The following is an 18,678-nucleotide window of genomic DNA, read 5'->3' as shown; positions in this document are numbered from 1 at the left end:
GGATCTAATCAATAACACTTTAGAATAACCTTTTAAAGCACTGAGGAAGCAGATTCGCTCCCCATTTTCTTTTTTTTTCTTTTTCTTCTCCATTTATCTATAATAACTTATTAATTTATCTGTTTACTTATTTTTACTAGGTTTAAGTTTTATTCTGCTGCCCATGCTCTCTTTCTCAGGGCTGAGGGTTGATTTGTTTTCAGTCCTTTTCTTGTAAAATTGGTCTGTTTGTAAGGAATGTTGTGTGATTTCAATAAAATTATAAAATCATATATATACAGTGAACCCTCGTTTATCACGGTTAATCCGTTCCAGACTCTACCGTGATAAATGAATTTTCGCGAAGTAGGATTCTTTATTTATAAATCGAATATTTTCACAGTTAGAGTATAGAAAACCTGTTTACGACCTTCTAAATACGTTTTGTAACATTATTAGAGCCCTCTAGACATGAAATAACACCCTTTAGTCACCATTACACTCGTATTACCCAATATATTAGACAAAATAAGAGAAAATAACACATATTAGACGTTACAAATATCATATTACTAGGCGTACTCGCCTTTTGAGGCGACCGACTTTTATCCTAAATTTTTGTGCGCTCCATGTGTACATCAGGCATGTAAGTGTGGGGAATGAGAACATCAAAGTGCCCATTCATAACATCTCCCGAAAACCTACGTTTTTTTTTATCCCCTCAAGTGCCTGTCCAAAGTAGTTCAATGTCAGACCGAATCTGTACCGCTAAAGATGGAGTTTCATGCACTAAATAAGCTATAGACAAGAATAAACAATCTCCCCTGATATTTACTACGCGGTGAGGCATTTGTACTCCATCAACATTAATTATTTCCAGAGACATCATTTTGTCTATTTTTCCAGCGCATCGCGTACAAAAGCAAGGGAAAGATGAGAGCACCAGAACTCTGCTCACATCACGTCGCTTCGTACCTCAAGTTGCAAGTAGTAAGTCTGTAATAAGCGGAATACCTCTACGCTTTGCACTCACGGGATGGAAGGACAATCCCGAACGCTTTTATATAGTAGATTATTGTACTGTACATTTAATTGCACACAACCACTAACCTATGAAGGTACGACCTCAGTAGGAGAGTCTTCAGAGGTGGTGCAGTATCTTCAGGAGGTGCGTTGTTGTCTTCAGTGAAGAAGTACTAGGAGTAGGCAGTGGGTGTCTGGGTGCGCGGCTGAAGAACATCTTGATAGGCAGTCGTTGGCTGTCTTTTCATATGCGTGAGGAGGCTTTTGTAGGGTATTGCCATCTTTAAACATATCCAAGAGCTTCACCTTCTCCTGGATAGTAAGCATCTTCCTCTGGCGCTTAGTTTTATTGTCAGAAGGCTTAGAAAAAGCAGCACGTTTAGGAGCCATCGTGAGGGCTTAGATAAAAGTTCTCAGAAAGCATGCGTAGTGACGTAAGCGTGTATGAGAAAAAAATCGCGATAGAGTAAAACCGCGAAAGTCGAAGCGTGATATAGCGAGGGATCACTGTATATATAAATGATTTTATTTCAGGTGACTACCTGTTGAAGCTCATCGAGAGAATGCCAAGAGTGTGCAAAGCAGTAATCAGAGCAAAGGGTGGCTATTTTGAAGAAACTAGAATATAAAACATGTTTTCAGTTATTTCACCTTTTTTTGTTAAGTACATAACTCCACATGTGTTCATTCATAGTTTTGATGCCTTTATTGAGAATCTACCAATGTAAATGGTCATGAAAATAAAGAAAACACATTGAATGAGGAGGCGGTCCAAACTTTTGGCCTGTACTGTATATGTATATATATATATATATATATATATATATATATATATATTGTAATACACAAGACAAAAAACACGTTGCAAGATTTGGGGTTTCAGCCCCGTATACTGTAACCAAAATTGAGACCAGTCAGTCATTTACAAATGTTAGAAAGCAAAAGACAATTAGGGGAGAAAGGAGGGACTTTTTATGGAGGCGGACCGGAGATTAATGTGAAGGATGCTGGGTATTCGTGATGGATTCTGAGAAATGAAGTCATCAAGGGTTGTCAAAGGGGATAAATAGACCCGGAAGTGCGTGCTTCCTGTAGCCGTCATGGCATTTGTTTATATCTGTGAGGCCTCGGCCTTTCTGAAGGAGGAAAGAAGTTAGTACCCTGTCGTTGACCCTCGCGGTACGTTTTCCATAGCAACCCGGGTCAGTCCACCATTCCCCAAACACTCGTGCGTGACAGGACCCCCCTGTTAGCCCAGACAGTCGTGCACGCGAGAGCATCAGCGTTGGCCTGCAGGCTGCCCCGGCGATGAATGACGGTGAACTTAAAGGGCTGCAGGTCCAAAAACCACCTGGTGACCCGGGGATTAGACTCCCGGTGCAGAGCCATCCACTGGAGGGCGGCATGGTCTGTTACGAGGGTGAATTCCCGGCCCAGCAGGTAGTACTGCAGGTGCGTCACCGCCCATTTGATGGCCAGAGCCTCCCGCTCCACCGCTGCATACCTCGTCTCCCGGTCCAACAGTTTCCGGCTCAGGTAAATCACAGGGTGTTCAACACCATCGATGCTTTGGCTCAGCATGGCACCCAGACCTGTGTCCGAAGCATCGGTCTGGAGGATAAAAGGAAGCGAGAAGTTAGAAGTCCTTAACACAGGTGCTGAAGTAAGAGCCCGTTTCAAGTCACAGAATGCCCGCTCCATGTCATCAGTCCACACCACATGCAAAGGGGCCCCTTTCTTTGCAAAGTTCGTCAAGGGTGCTGCTCTCTCGGAGAAGCGAGGCGGTAGTACCCCGCTAACCCCAGGAAGGCTTGCACCTGCTTCTTGACCATCGGAAGGGGCCATTCCAAGATGTCTTTCACTTTGGTGCACTGTAGTCTCACCAGCCCTCCACCCACTAGGTAGCCTAAATAACGGGCTTCGCTAATCCCAAAATAGCATTTGCGCGGGTTGATGCGAAGTCCGCTTTCGCTAGCGTCAGGAGTACTGTGTAGACCTGCACGACATGTTCCTCCCACGTGCTGGAATAGATGACCACGTCATCCAGGTAGGCAGCACAATAGGACTGGTGGTGCCACAGCACTTTATCCACCAGATGCTGAAAGGTCGCTGGCGCCCCATGCAGCCCGAATGGGAGTACCTTGTAGTGCCAGTGACCGCTAGGGGTGCTAAAAGCAGTTTTTTCTCTGACGGATGCCGTTAAGGGAATTTGCCAATACCCCTTCGTCATATCAAGTGTGGTCAAATAGCGGGCCGTCCCTAACCTCTCTAAGAGCTCATCCACCCGGGGCATGAGGTATGCATCAAACTTCGAGACCAGATTAAAACGTCTGAAGTCGTTGCAAAACCTCCACGACCTGTCCGGCTTGGATACGAGGACGATAGGACTTGACCATGGGCTATGGCTTTCCTCAATGATGTCTAGGTTGAGCATCTTTTGGACCTCTAGCTCCACCTCAGCGCGTTTCGCCTCTGGGAGGCGGTAGGGTCGTTCCCGGACAACCACCCCCGGGTCGGTTACAATGTCAAGCTCAATCAGCGGGGTCCGCCTGGTGCCTCGCTGACCACCTCCGGGACAGACAGGATGGCTCTTTCGAGCTCCCGTCGTTGGGTAGGAGACAGATTGGAACTGAAGTGAAGTGGGGTTTTTTCTGAGTAAAGGGAGAGCGCGGGGCCGGGAGGCAGGGCATTCTCCCTGTCTCTCCACGGCTTCAAAAGGTTGACATGGTACACTCTCTCACTCGGTCGACGATTTGGTTGACTCACCAAATAGTCCACGAGCCCTTTTCTCTCTTTCACTTCGTAGGGCCCTAGCCAATGAGCCAACAGTTTTGAGTGGGAGGTGGGCACGAGTACCATCACGCGGTCTCCCGGCTGGAACTCGCGTAGCGAGGTGTTTCTGTTATAGTTCCGGACCTGCGCTGCTTGAGCCCTGGACATGTGATCCTTAAGCAGGGGCCGGATTTTAGCCAATCTATCGCGTAACTGCGCGATATACTCCAGGAGGTTAGTGGAGGGAAGCGTCTCCCCTTCCCAGCCTTCTTTAAGTACATCCAGTACGCCCCGGGGTTGTTGCCCATATAGCAACTCAAAGGGGGAAAACCCTGTGGAGGCTTGTGGAACCTCCCTATAGGCGAAAAGCACGAGTGATAAAAGTTGGTCCCAGTTCCTACCGTCCGCTGACCACCTTGCGGAGCATCTGCTTCAGTGTTTGATTAAAGCGCTCAACTAGTCCATCCGTCTGGGGATAATAGACGGATGTCTTGAGATGCTTAATCTGGAGTAATTTGGCAACCTCCCTGAACGTATCCGATGTAAAGGGCGTACCCTGGTCCGTGAGGACTTCTTTGGGTATGCCCACTCAGGAAAACCGGGCTACCAATTCCCGTGCGATGTTTTTTGTATTAGCAGAACGCAGGGGGACTGCTTCAGGGTATCGGGTTGCGTAGTCAACCATTACCAAAATATATTTGTGACCACGCACGGAAGTCTCCAAGGGGCCAACTAGATCGACACCGATCCACTCAAAAGAGATATCTATCAGGGGGATCGGGATCAGTGGAGCACGGTCCCTGCGGGGAATCTGATGTAACTGACAGACCGGGCAGGACTGACAGAAACGACGGACCTCCTCATTGACCCCGGGCCAATAAAACCGGAGCTTTATTATCTCAAGCGTCTTTTCGGTTCCCAGGTGGGCACCTAGGAGGTGGGCGTGAGCCAGCTCACAAACCTCCCGCCGGTAGGTTCGCGGCACTAGCAACAGCTTCCGCACCTCGCCTTCGTGCTCAGAAACCCGATAAAGCAGATTGTTTTCCAGTACAAAGTAGGGCCCGTGTGGTGTGGAGGCCATGGACGAAATGTCATCACCGGAGACAATGGCATTCCTGGCAAACTTCAAGGAATCATCGTTCCATTGTTCACGCTTAAAGGAGGCCTGCGTGGACCGGTATTGGATGTCCAGGCCGGCGAATACGTCCAGAACGGAGCCACGGAGCGCTTGCCGGCTCCAGAGCTCCGCTCGGGGCGTCTTCCGGGTCGAGGTCCTCCCCCAAAGAGGACTCCCCCGACCTGTCTACGTCATCAGTAGTTGCCGAGGTGCACGGTGTGGGAACAGCGGGGAGGGGCCCCTGACCCTTTATGAGCAGACCTATCCTCGGCAGAGGAGCGGTGACAGTGCACAGTACCTCTCTTCTTTTGCCCAGCTGCAATCCATCAGCTCCTGGTTAAGCGGGCAAGACGGCAGCAGATGTCCCGGCTCACTGCACTTGAAACAGCGTGGCAGCGCGAGCCTTCGTTCCTTCGGCTTGACCGGAGCCTCCGTGGCGCGGCGAGTGGGCTCGATGCACTGTCCCATCCCTGCCGCGACCCGCGCCGGACTCTCAGACCTCCCGAGTTGGGTCACCGCCAGCTGTCTCTCTAGAACCTCCAAAAGGCCGTTCATATCAGCGAACGGGTGCCTCTGGACCTGTTGAGCGAGATAGTCCGGCATCGCGTAAATCAGACCCTCGCACGCCACTTGCTCCACCACCTGGCGAGCCTGGTTTCTGTCTGGCCGTAGCTTGCCCCAGTATTCAAAGGCCTGGGCTCGAGCCGGTAGTGCGGGGTCAAAGCGCCAGTGACGCCAAGCGCGTGCCTGTTGGCCGGAGGTTACCCCGTATCGCTGATAAATCTCAGCCTTCAGGAGTTCATATTGGGCGGGTTGCCGTCCTCTCGAATATGGAGAGGTACGACTCTATGTCGTCCTCCCCGGAGAGTGGTTGCATGGGAGGGTGCGACGGCCGAGGAGGCTCCGGTCTTACCGTTTCCGCAGCCGCCAGCCACCTCTTCGTCTCTGCGAGCTCCACCTTGGTTGTGGCCTGTTCCACCTTAACGGCCTGGAGCTCTGCGACCAAAGTGTTGAGGACCGTGTTCAGGTCCTGTCCTTCTGTCATCGTTCGGACCCTCGTCAATCCTGCCGGCTACGCCACTGTAATACACAAGACAAAAAACACGTTGCAAGATTTGGGGTTTCAGCCCCGTATACTGTAACCAAAATTGAGACCAGTCAGTCATTTACAAACTTTAGAAAGCAAAAGACAATGAGGGGAGAAAGGAGGGACTTTTTATGGAGGCGGACCGGAGATTGATGTGAAGGATGCTGGGTATTCATGATGAATTCTGGGAAATGAAGTCATCAAGGGTTGTCAGAGGGGATAAATAGACCCAGAAGTGCGTGCTTCCTGTAGCCGTCATGGCGTTTGTTTATATCTGTGAGGCCTCGGGCTTTCTGAAGGAGGAAGGAAACACAAGTTAGTACCCTGTCGTTGACCCTCGCTGACGCTTTTCCATAGCAACCCGGGTCAGTCCGCCGTTCCCCAAACACTCGTGCGTGACTATATATATATTGTGAACGATAGGGGGCGCCCTCGCTCCCTTGAACCCCTGTCCACGACTCCAGACACCAGGTAAAAGTCCACCAATTGACTTTATTTTCTTGCCACAGTGCACAAAGCACACTCTCCACCACAATTCTCATTAAATCACCAATACAAACAATAATAAACAATCCTCCAGCTCCCAGACGCGTTGCCACCCTTCCACCCAGCTCAGCTCCTCGTCTGGGAGCTCCCACAGTCCTTTTATATTCCCTGACCCGGAGGTGTTCCTTCCCAACAGTCCACAAGTCCTTATTCCTTCCGGGTCAGGGTAAATAATGTTTCTCACCCCGGAAGCCCGTCGCTCTTCCTATGACGAACTTCCGGGTCATAGGGCATGAAGAATTCTTCGGTCCTCACCTGCAGCTCCCTCTCGTGGCCCCCATGGCATCCAGCAGGGCGGTGCACAAAAACTACATGGTCCATAATGCCCTGCTGGTCTTCTGGGACCTCCATGCTGCAAGGAGGGCTCCACCTGGCGGCTTGGGGTATTGGCGTACATGGCCGCCATATCTTACAATATATATATATATATATACAGGTATATATATATACAGGTATATATATATATATATATATATATATATATATATATATATATATATATATATATATATATATATATATATATATAAATGATATATAGACAACCAGCTAGTCAGTCTTGAGGCTTTTGGACAAAAAAAAAAAATTGTGTTCAGAGATGTCATGAAGTGTTAGGAGAACACAAAACCTAATTTCACACTAAATGTTCATTGGCCTGTACAATGGGGTTTTCTTACTTTTGCACCAGTAAAGTCCCATACAGAACACCGTCTTCTATGCCATCTCTCTGTCTTGACCCTGGTCGGTTGTACGTACTTTCATCAGTGCCCAACTCACCTCCCTACTCTATTCTTAAAGTATCATCTCACTAAAGTATGAAAGTTATCAAATGCAAAAAATATATGCTTTATTATCAAACAAACCAGAAAATTATTAATGATAAACTTCTAAAACCCACTTAATCCATTTACGAATCACGAGAGGCCAGAGCCACTCCTAATAGTACTGTGTGTAGGGCAGGAAATACACACTAACTAACAGAAAGAAGAGTAAATGTGTCATTTATGTAGGTATTCAGGTTTGTGGAGCTCATTTAAAGAGGGAGATCCCAACAAATTTGAAAACACACTTAAACTACTTTAACAACAATAATTGTAAATTGAGGACTGTGACATGTAAAAAACAAACTTTCTAACTTCAAACTGTTTGTACTAAATGGGCTGCATAGGTTAAAAGTAGATACATAGTATATATATTCATTTTTATAAATATTAATTACATCTGGTTTGTTAATTGTTAACCTTAATGTATAAATGTATAAATATTTTAAATATGAAAACTTTTTCTGATAAGAATGAAGATTTGTTTTGGAATTTAGTGGTTACATTTTGCTTAACAATACCTGTATGTTTTTGTATTTAGCATACTTACATTTATTAGAAATTATTGTACTGTAGTATTAATTGATAGTAATCCAAGGAATTCTGGTATATCTTTGTTTTTGTTGCTTAATCTGTGGAAAGCACCTTAAGTTGCATGAAAATATATGAGAAGGTGCTACTTAAAATATATATATATATATATTATTATTATGAAAAAGGCAAACAAGCTTTTTTTTGTCACCAGAATTTCACTTCTATAACAAGCTATTATCTGATTACTTCAGTAAATTGAATTGAACACAAAAAGAAAGAGAGAAAGATAGAAAGAGAAAGAATGCATATCTACAGCTGGAATATCTATAACCTGGAATGTCTAGCAGGTTGTATGATCTGCAAAATGTTCTGCAGTGGAGGTGCAACATGCATTTGCAAGTCTACATAAAATACGTATATACTCAAATATAAGCAGAGTTTTTCAGCACCCAAAATGTGCTGAAAAACGTCACCCTCGGCTTATATTCGAGTCAGGTCCCGCTGCCCCCACCAACACGACAGAAAGCTGGAGTTCACGAACGTCTCTGAACACGTACAAATTGGGTTATGACCAAAAAGTCTGCCAAACTTTTGCATCTGTTCACGACCACACACTCGGTATACGAACAAGCCAGTTTCTCTTTCGGTTTGTGCGCACTGATGATTTCCGCATGTATTCAGTTTCTCCCTGTGCATTCCCTGTGCAGCGAGCGAGAGACAGAGAGAGAGAGAGCGAGAGAGAGAGCAAGAGGGCTGGCCGCATAAGGTCGAGAAGGCAGTTAAAGAATGCACGGGGCTTGTTTTTAAAGAGACAGATTCGAGAATTGTTTTAACCTAATGAAGACTTTTTTCTATTGGATTTTGACCTTCACTTCACTTCTGTTTACAGTGATTGGTTCGTAGCGTGCATTGTTGCAATGTTACTTTTCTTGGTGGTTTATTAAATTACGGATTTTTCAAATGTTAATGTTTTTCCCTGTGCTTAAAACTCGTTATAAAAAAGTATTTTTAGCGAGCGGTTTGTAGCGCTATAGCGCAAACTCTTGCAGTGTTAGTTTTCTCTGTGTTATTCAATGTGTTTACATTTAGTTTACTATTACGCTGTGCATTGTATGGTATAATTAACTATATTTGTGCTTAAAAATCTTTAAAAAAATATTTACATATAGTTTGTACGGTCTGGAATGGATTCATTGTATTTACATACAATCCTATGGGGGAAATTACTTCGGGTCACAACCAAATCGGGTTACGAACAGAGTTTTGGAACGAATTACGGTCATGACCCGAGGTTCCACTGTACCTGGTTTGGTCTGCGAACGGTAGAAGAACTGCTGTGGGCTCTGTGTGGTGCTGTGCAGTCTCTGTGAGACTCATTCCGGGCTGTATGCTCAATTAATGAGCTGATGCCTTAATTAATGTCCGGTAATTTTATTGGTATTTATTTTGATTATTGAAACTTACCAGTAGCTGTTGCATTTCCCACCCTAGGCTTATACTCGTGTCAATAAATTTTTCCAGTTTTTCCAGTTTTTGTAGGTACCTTAGCTTATATTTGGTTTGGTTTATACTCGAGCATATATGGTAGTGCTTTTTAAGCTGAAATTTAAATTAAACTTAAAGGATTCTGTAAAAAAAAAACTAATTAAGGTAAGTTGTCAAAAATAAAATCTAAAGTAGAAATGGTCAAACATTCCTTAGAAAAATCAAAATGAAGCCTGTTGAAAATAGTAGAGAAATGAAAGAGTACCTATCAGAAATAACAAGTCTGAGTTGTTTGTTTCTGCATGTATTTACTAATTGATTTAGTGAATGAGTGACGACTCATGAATGTCAGTTAAAGTTGCCAGTCAACCTATTTAGATTGCACTGGAAGTAAATTCTCATGTGTGTTAAACACAGAAAGCACCATAACTTCAGTTCTAAGGTATGAAAAAGCTTCATTAAGTAGCGTGCTGCCATGCATAAAAACTGAAAACTTGAGAAAAAATTATTGTTCATTGTTTGTTACTTGCAAAAATTTTAGTTACATTTGTTTTGTTTTTTTGTTCGTTTAGGATTTGAACCTGAGAGCAGACCTGCAGGTTAGTTAGTTTATTCTTTATTTTTCAGTCTACCTCCTTGACATTCAATGAGCATGCTGACATTCTTATATTTGACTGTTTACTATTTATCTCTTTTGTACAGCACTTCCTAACCTCAAGATTTCGAAAGAACAGCCCACCCTAGTGATTGTGTGCATTGTACTTGGAGCTCTTCTATTCCTTATATCAGTCCTGCTTTTTGGGCAGCTGCAGAGAAACAGAGGGCTGAAGAGAGGTAAACATGACATGGAGGACACTTTACTTACGAGAGACCTGCATTCCTGTTAACGTCTCTCCTCTGCTTTGTGAAAAAGAGTACTTCTCTATACAGAGGCAATACAACTGCACCTCACTAGTGAAAATTATAAATCATGATTGTAGAATGCACCCACCACAATAATAAAGATCAGGCCAATGAAGAAAAATTGGTAATTTAATTATGATAGGTGTGATGTCCTGGTGTGTCCCTGAAAATATTCAAGTAAATTTCGACCCCTGAGCTTACTTTACTTGAGGATTTATTAAATTATTTACAAGAAATACGTTTGGCTTTGTGTGTGTTAATATTGCAATTTCTCCTTGCAGGGATGGTCATGGATGAACTTCTACCTATTCATAATGCTGTGTATGAGGAAATTGATTACAGATTGGCCAGACAGGGAACCTATGCTGGACCAGGGAAAGGTGAGTAGAAGAAAGTGAAAAGAAACAACTTATTTTGCTAAATTTGAAAGCTGAGTGCCTTCTGTGTTGACGTGGTGGACATGGTTCATGCTCATCTATGGGTAGCCATTTCACATCAGTAAAAGTTCTCTCAGTGCTGGTTAATATCACAAGAAATAAACATTTTCAGTTGCTCTTCTTAATTGGCTTCTGGCATTTAAGTGGTGGTAGATCTCTTGTGCCCTAAGAAAATCTGGAGTGTTGAACATTATGATGAACATTATTGCAGTTATGAAACTAATTAAAATATAATGTGATGCCCCGATACAGCAATTTAATGAACCGGGATTGTGTTCCTTACCTGGAAACATTATTTTTTAATCATTATGCTCAGCATGTAAACTATAGCACTCAAAGATGAAAGTTTCTAATCACACTTCCTTATAAACTTTCTGAGGAGCAGATATTTTTGTAGCAGCTTTGAGCACAAAGTATGAAGCAGCACTAAAAATGGGATACCACTCTATCACAGGCCACTGAGACACACATACACTCACTTTTTTACTCAATTTAAATAAAGCACATTAAAATAATGAGTGATATACTGTATTTTAACATGTTTACCTATTTTGCACAATGAATAATGGAAACAGATTGTGCCACTTGAAACTTTGTAATATTCATTTAATAAACTATCATGCATTTTGTCTCCTGTTCTCAGGAAGCTTTCTGTCTGATAATCTGCCATATGACTATGAGGATGTGGAAGACAGTGAGCAAGACAGCATTCAAGGTAAAGATATTGTTCAATGCACAACCTGAACAGTATTGGTCAGTTCCAATTTGTAACTTGACTGCTGATATATGCCTGTCATGTTTAGGTGAACCACTGGACTCTGTAGACGCTGAGGGACCAGGCTATGATGACACTGCATTTGAAAAACCAGAAAACTTGTCAGGTATGTTCCAACCTAAACATGTGTCACAAGAAGTAGATACAAAAATCATAAAAAGGTTTGGGGCAGCCACCCGTGTATTATCCCTGGCAGCAACTGTGTTTTTAGGAAATAGAGTCCAACACAGAACTGTTCAACTGGTGGTAAGATGGCGGTTTTAAAGGCCCATACAGGATATGATATCAAAGGAGGAAGGATCTTACTCCATAGGCTTGGGCCCGGACGTAATGTCATCAAAAGGGCTGGGATTGGAAGGGTCCTCCTCCATAGGTTTGGGGCCAGAAGTGACGTCATCAGAGGGCCCAGAACTGGAAATTACATCATCAGAGGGGATGAAACCGGAAGTGATGTTATCAGAGGGGCAGGAAGTGATATCCTCCAAGCCAGGCAGAATTTCCTGTGAGCGGTCTGCAAGACAGTGAAAGTGAGTCACTGCATTCCACTTCCCCCTGGTCTGCCATTGGATTACTCTAATTCAGGCCCTTTAGCTGCCTCCCATTAGCATGTGTGTGACACATGGGAGAATTCCACTTGTTTGAGAATGCTGCAGATTTAGCTATAGCCTCAATAATTACTGATAAAGTTTCACAATGTTTAATTTTTAACCTTATGCAAACATTTGTGTTTTAATGCATCTCTTTCTTACATAATGTGTGGGAAATGAGCTGCTGACATCCATCTAGTATTACAGAGTAGAAAGAAGTTCAATAGAAAATAAAGTTTAATTGAGAGCTAGCATGACCAAAGTTGAGAGAAAGAGTGGCCTTAACATTTTATGTAGCTGTTCAGCAAATGAGCAGTGCAAATTTTAGATGAAGCGAACATAGTAATCACTATTTACCATTCATCTGTTTTAGAAGTTAAAAAAATCAGCCAGAATAAGACTCAAAGGTTTAAAAACTAACAAGCCACAAAACAAAGGTTTCTAAAGTCTGATGAAGCATTTTAAACATTGAATCAAAATTAATGACAATAAACAGATTAAAACTCCAGGAAGGACTCATTGAACCCACAGATATTACACAGCAGACTGAAACCTTCTATCATCACTCAAAAGGTTTTGGTTGAAGCTCAGTAAAAATTCTGTCAGGCATGCACCTTCCCACTGCGTTCACAAAGGATCCCACTGCGTTCACAATAGATTACTATTATTTATTAATTATGTCAATAATCCAGAAAAGTAATTTAAAAAACCAAGCTGTCGTAACTAAAAAAAAACTTTTTTATGCAAAGCCATTCAGACAGTTTTAGGAAATTGATTACTGTTTGCTTTTTAATGGTCAGGCATATGTAGCAGAAGTCTGTGCACTAATAATAGCTATTGAAAAACGAACTTGTAGGGCAAACTCAAAACTCAAAGGCATAAGATAAACATTATAATTCAATAACTGATGAAGAATAAAAACCATAATGATTATATGGAATATGACAAGAGGCTCGTGCTGAGGCAGGATGTAAAATGCTAGATCAAAGATCTTCTGCCAGGCCTCCTTTTATTTTCCTTGCATTTCCATCACCTGACTGTCATCTGATTAATTTTGCACAGCAACAGACACTGATACACAGAGCCAAGTGTCATTTTCAAACTAAAGCAATGGTTGGGGTCAAAACCTAGCCTAGTTTTAACCGTACCCGTTTAATGGTATGACCCACCAGCATGAGAATGACACAAGCAAACCTTCAGAGAAGTGACAAAGGCCTGGAACTTAAAGTCTCTTTAAAAGATAACAGCCAACAACATTTATTTTTGTACTGTGCCTTGTTAATATTGTGGAAACTTTCCAGGTGAAAAATAGGACTTCAACAGGTAATTCTAAAATATTGTACCACTTCAGTCATCATGATGAGGTCATTTTGTTCTAACAGTATGTAACACATAAGGATTTTTACAGCACTACTCTGAACCAACAAATTTCTTTATGTTATATGACGAGTTTAAAATATGTTGTTCAATCATAATCATTTGTTTCTACATTTTGTTCCTTTTTGGAGTCCAGCTCATCTCTTTGGTGAAATGGTGAATAGGGAATCCAATCCCTGCTGCTGTAATTCCCGGGAACGGCCAAGTTCACATATATAGTGTGTAAAAGTGTAAAAATCAATCAAGAAATAACAGATTTATAGTTGAAAACTGAAGACTTCATTGACATCTGTCAGACAACAGCTTTGAACAGCAACTTTGAATTGCAATGCGTCAGTCTGTTTCATCCGCATTATCTGTGCCAAGAAACTTGCCATCACAGAATGATGACAAGAAACTGGATGCATCAGTAACAGCTGAAATGGCAGTGTTTCACAGCAACCGCAAGCGCGGGCGTTGTTTAGAACAAGTGTATCTGTATCTGATGACTGTGCTGTCTACTTCAGTTGAGGCAAAGCGTGTTTTCTCAGCAGCTGGCGTACTCTGCACGAAGTACTCTCTCGCCTGGACGACTGCACGCTGGACAAGTTATCCTTTCTACGCTCTTATTACCACAACTAACTAGATCAGGGGTGCCCACAGTTTTTCGGCTTGTGAGCTACTTTTAAAATAACCAGGTCGAAACGATCTACCTACATTAAAAAGTACATATATTCGCCTCTAGCGCTGACGTCCAAGGTTCGATTCCCGAGAGGGGGTGCAGTAAATGGGTACGCCTGATGAGCCCAGAAGTAGGGCGAAACACGTGTCGCGTACTCTTTGCATTATTTGACAGTAAAACTATTTCAACAACAACAACAACAACATTTATTTATATAGCACATTTTCATACAAACAGTAGCTCAAAGTGCTTTACATACTAAATATAAAAATAAAAGACACAATAAGAAAGCAAAATAAATCAACATTAATTAACATCGAATAAGAGTAAGGTCCAATGGCCAGGGGGGACAGAAAAACAAAAAACTCCAGACGGCTGGAGAAAAAATAAAATCTGTAGGGATTCCAGACCATGAGACCACCCAGTCCCCTCTGGGCATTCTACCTAACATAAATGAAACAGTCCTCTTTGGATTTAGGGTTCTCACAGAAGGGCTTGATGATGATGGTCATGTAGACTTCTGCCTTTTAATCCATCCATCATTGTTGGAGCATCATGAAGCTTTGAGTAGGTGGAGGTGGCGCAGGCCACCACCACAAAGAAACTGGAAAAGAAACAGAAAAGAGAGTAGGGGTCAGTACGGATTTTAGAGCCACCATGAGTAGTTATTATGAGGAAATTGAACATACAGAGTATCAGGATTAAGTTAAATTAAGTTAAATTGAAGTTATAAAAGGCCATGTTAAAGTAATGTGTTTTCAGCAGTGTTTTAAACTGCTCCACTGTATCAGCCTGGGGAATTCCTATTGGCAGGCTATTCCAGATTTTAGGTGCATAGCAGCAGAAGGCCACTTCTTTTAAGTTTTGTTCTTGGAATTCTAAGGAGACACTCATTTGAGGATCTGAGGTTACGATTTGGAATATAAGGTGTCAGACATTCCGATATATAAAATGGGGGGAGATTATTTAAGGCTTTATAAACCATAAGCAGAATTTTAAAGTCAATCCTGAATGACACAGGTAACCAGTGTAGTGACATCAAAACTGGAAAAATGTGTTCAGATTTTCTTTTCCTAGTTAGGATTCTAGCAGCTGCATTCTAGTTGCAAACAATTTATGTCTTTTTTTGGGTACTCCTGAGAGGAGTGCGTTACAGTAATCTAGTCGACTGAAAACAAACGTGAACTAATTTCTCAGCATCTTTCAGTGATATAAGAGGTCTAACTTTAGCTATGTTTCTTAAGTGAAAAAATGCTGTCCTAGTGATCTGATTAATATGCGATTTAAAATTCAGATTACAGTCAACAATTACCCTAAACTTTTTACCTCCTCTTGACTTTTAATCCTAATGTATCCAGTTTATTTCTAATAGCCTCATTGTATCCATTATTGCTAATCACTAAGATTTCAGTTTTCTCTTTATTTAACTTGAGAAAGTTACTATTCATCCATTCTGAGATACAGTCAGACATTGTGTTAGTGAATCAAGAGAATCGGGTCATCAGGTGCTATTGATAAGTACAGCTGTGTGTCATCAGCATAGCTGTGGTAGCTCACGTTGTGCCCTGAGATAATCTGACCTAATGGAAGCATGTAGATTGAGAAGAGCAGCGGACCCAGGATAGAGCCTTGTGGAACACCATATCGGATATCATGTGTCTTCGAGTTGTAATTACCACAACTAACAAAATATTTTCTCCCTGTCAGGTAGGATTCAAACCAATTTAAGACACTGCCAGAGAGGCCCACCCATTGACTAAGGCGATTTCTAAGAATATTATGATCAATGGTGTCAAATGCAGCACTCAGATCTAAGAGGATGAGAACAGATAAATGGCCTCTGTCTGCATTCACTCGCAAATCATTTACTACTTTAACAAGTGCAGTTTCTGTGCTGTGATTTGTTCTAAAACCCGACTGAAATTTATCAAGAATAGCATGTTTATTGAGGTGGTCATTTAACTGCATAATGACTGCCTTCTCCAGAACTTTACTTAAGAAAGGCAGGTTAGAGATGGGTCTAAAATTTTCAAGAGCGAGGGTCAAGATTATGTTTCTTAAGAAGGGGTTTAACTACAGCAGTCTTAAGACAGTCTGGGAAGACCCCCGTATCTAATGACGAATTTACTATGTCCAGAACATTATCAATTACGAAATACTTCTTTGAAAAACCTTGTTGGTATTGGGTCAAGGACGCAGGTGGAGGATTTTAATTGAGATATTATTTTTTGTAAATCAGGTAAATCTATCCTAGTGAAAGAGTTTAATTTGTTTATAACAGGATGCTGGGGTTTAGGAGGATCCTTAGTGTTGGAGGGATATACTATGTTATTTCTAATATCATTAATTTTTTTGATACAGCGATAGCCTCACAGGTTTTACTGGAAGTACTTAGGAGGCATTCCTTTGAGTTACCTGGGTTTAGCAGGCGATCAATTGTAGAAAATAAGACTCTGGGATTACTAGCATTGTTATTTATAATCTTGGAGAAATAGCAGCGCCTCTCAAGACAGACAGTGTTATTGTATTCTGTTATTTTAGTCTTCCTCCATTTACGCTCAGCTCTGCAGCATGTTCTCTTTAAATCCGACACTCTTTGGGTCTTCCATGGTATAACAATGCTAGAAGATTTTTTCAGGTGCAACTATGTCAATAGCAGCTCTCACTTTAGTATTAAATTTTTCCACCTTACTATTTACATTATCCTCGCTATTATAGTTGGCACTAAAAACGGACTGATTGCTTAGAATGTTTGTAAGTTTTAAAACTGCTGCTGAGTCAAAGAAGTGTTTTTTAACAATATGCTTCTCATGGATGTTTTTTATCATTATTTCTATATTAAAAAGTAGAAGAAAATGATGGGGTTCTTCCAGAGGGTCTTAAAGTGGAGAAAGACAAACAAATTGTGATTGCATTCACTACACTGTTGGCACGCAGACTTATTCTGATAAACTGGAAGAACCCAAACTCTCCTCTTTTAAGTCAGTGGGAAACTGATGTGTTATATTATTTAAAATTGGAAAAAATCAAATACTCAGTTAGAGGATCTGTGCAGACTTTTTTCAAAACATGGCAGGATCTAATCAGTAATATTTTGAAATGATTTTATAAAGCACAGAGAATTTGTTGATTTAGGTATTTTTACAAGCCTTAAATTTTACACCGTTTGGCTTGCTCTCTCTCTCTCAAGGGTGGGGATCGATTTGTTCTTAGCATAATTTTTTTTTTTTTGTACAAACTTGATTGCTATGTATTGATTGTAATAAAATTAATAAAAAAAAAAAAAAAAAAAAAGTAGAAGAAAATGGTCTGATACACCAATATCAGTGATCTGCTTTATATCAACTTTCAGTCCTTTAGTAATCACTAAGTCTAATGTATGACCTGCTTTATGTGTAGGCTGATTTACGAGCTGCCTTAAATCAAAAGAATCCAGGAGGTTCATAAATTCTTTTACTTTTAGATCACACTGATTATCTATGAAAATTAAAGTCGCCAACTATTAAAAGTGTGTCATAGTTAGTAATAAAAATTGACATTAAGTCAGAGAATTCCTCAAAAAAAGACGCGTTAAATTTTGGAGGTCTATACACGGATAATACTAGAACTTGAGAATCTCCGTGGATAACAACAGCGAGATACTCAAAGGACTTAGGACTATCAAAGGGATACCCGGGAATGACATGCAGGATTCCCGAATTCCCGGGAATGGATTCCCTAATGGTGAATAATGCACCTGTCAAGTAAGTTATTCATAGGAGTTTTAAGTTGAAAAAAATGCATCTAGATCTCTATTTCAAAATGTGTTGTGGCAAGTGGCTGGCGTACATGCCCAGCCGGGATGCCCCTGCACACTATATTCAGGGGAGCAGCCCTGGACACTGCAATACCTACCAATGGGCGCTAGATGGCCGTCTCCCTGGGGTGGAGCAGTGCCTCAGTTTCCCACAGGGCTCCCTGGGAATTGGAGTTGGGTGCAGCCCTGTTGGGTCCTGCAGGCATCGCCAGGGGGTGCTGTGTTTGGGACTCCTGAGCCTGTGTGGGCAGCATGTTCATCACACCTGGACGTGCAGCCAGGACTTGGTGATCAAGCAGCTGGAATACTTCCGGGTGAACTATAAAAGCAGGCAGCAACCACCACTCAGAGGCCAGAGTCAGGAGGTGGAGGACGAAGCTAGAGGAGTGGTGGTGCCTAAAAAGTGTTTTTGTGTTGGCTTAAGTGCTTTTGGGACTGTGTATTGCCTGTGGGGTTCACGGGGAAGACATGCCCCACAGGTGAAGAAAAATAAAAGTTCTGAGTGTGTTTACACGTGCCTCAGTGTGAGTCTGTGTTGGGTCGGGCACTATAGAGCATTTCAATCACAGTGTATAGATAGATATCTCTTTATATTTTATAGAAGTAATTTTGTGCATTAACAGCTTACAAGTTAACAATAGTGATTTCATAAAATAATCTATCTACAGAAAACATCCCCACTGATGAGCTACCCTACAACTATGATGATGTTGAGGAACCCTTTGGAAGACTCCCTAATAGGTAAGCAAAAGCGATTTACACAAATTAAGATATATAC

At 42.0% G+C, this 18,678-nt stretch overlaps 1 protein-coding gene across 1 annotated transcript in view; it reads left to right on the top strand.

Moving 5' to 3' along the window:
- LOC120538551 (antigen WC1.1-like) overlaps nt 1–18,678 on the top strand; it is a 41,024-nt gene that overhangs the window by 21,576 nt on the left and 770 nt on the right. The window contains exons 7-12 of the mRNA XM_039767945.1: nt 9,937–9,963; nt 10,067–10,198; nt 10,549–10,647; nt 11,348–11,419; nt 11,508–11,585; nt 18,569–18,641. Coding sequence (XP_039623879.1) covers nt 9,937–9,963; nt 10,067–10,198; nt 10,549–10,647; nt 11,348–11,419; nt 11,508–11,585; nt 18,569–18,641 — 481 coding nt within the window. The remainder of the gene's footprint in view (nt 1–9,936; nt 9,964–10,066; nt 10,199–10,548; nt 10,648–11,347; nt 11,420–11,507; nt 11,586–18,568; nt 18,642–18,678) is intronic.

Source organism: Polypterus senegalus, chromosome 11 (genome assembly GCF_016835505.1).
Source record: "Polypterus senegalus isolate Bchr_013 chromosome 11, ASM1683550v1, whole genome shotgun sequence".
NCBI lineage: Eukaryota > Metazoa > Chordata > Cladistia > Polypteriformes > Polypteridae > Polypterus > Polypterus senegalus.
Note: the sequence above shows the minus strand (reverse complement) of the source record. Positions and strands in the feature narration are given on the sequence as shown.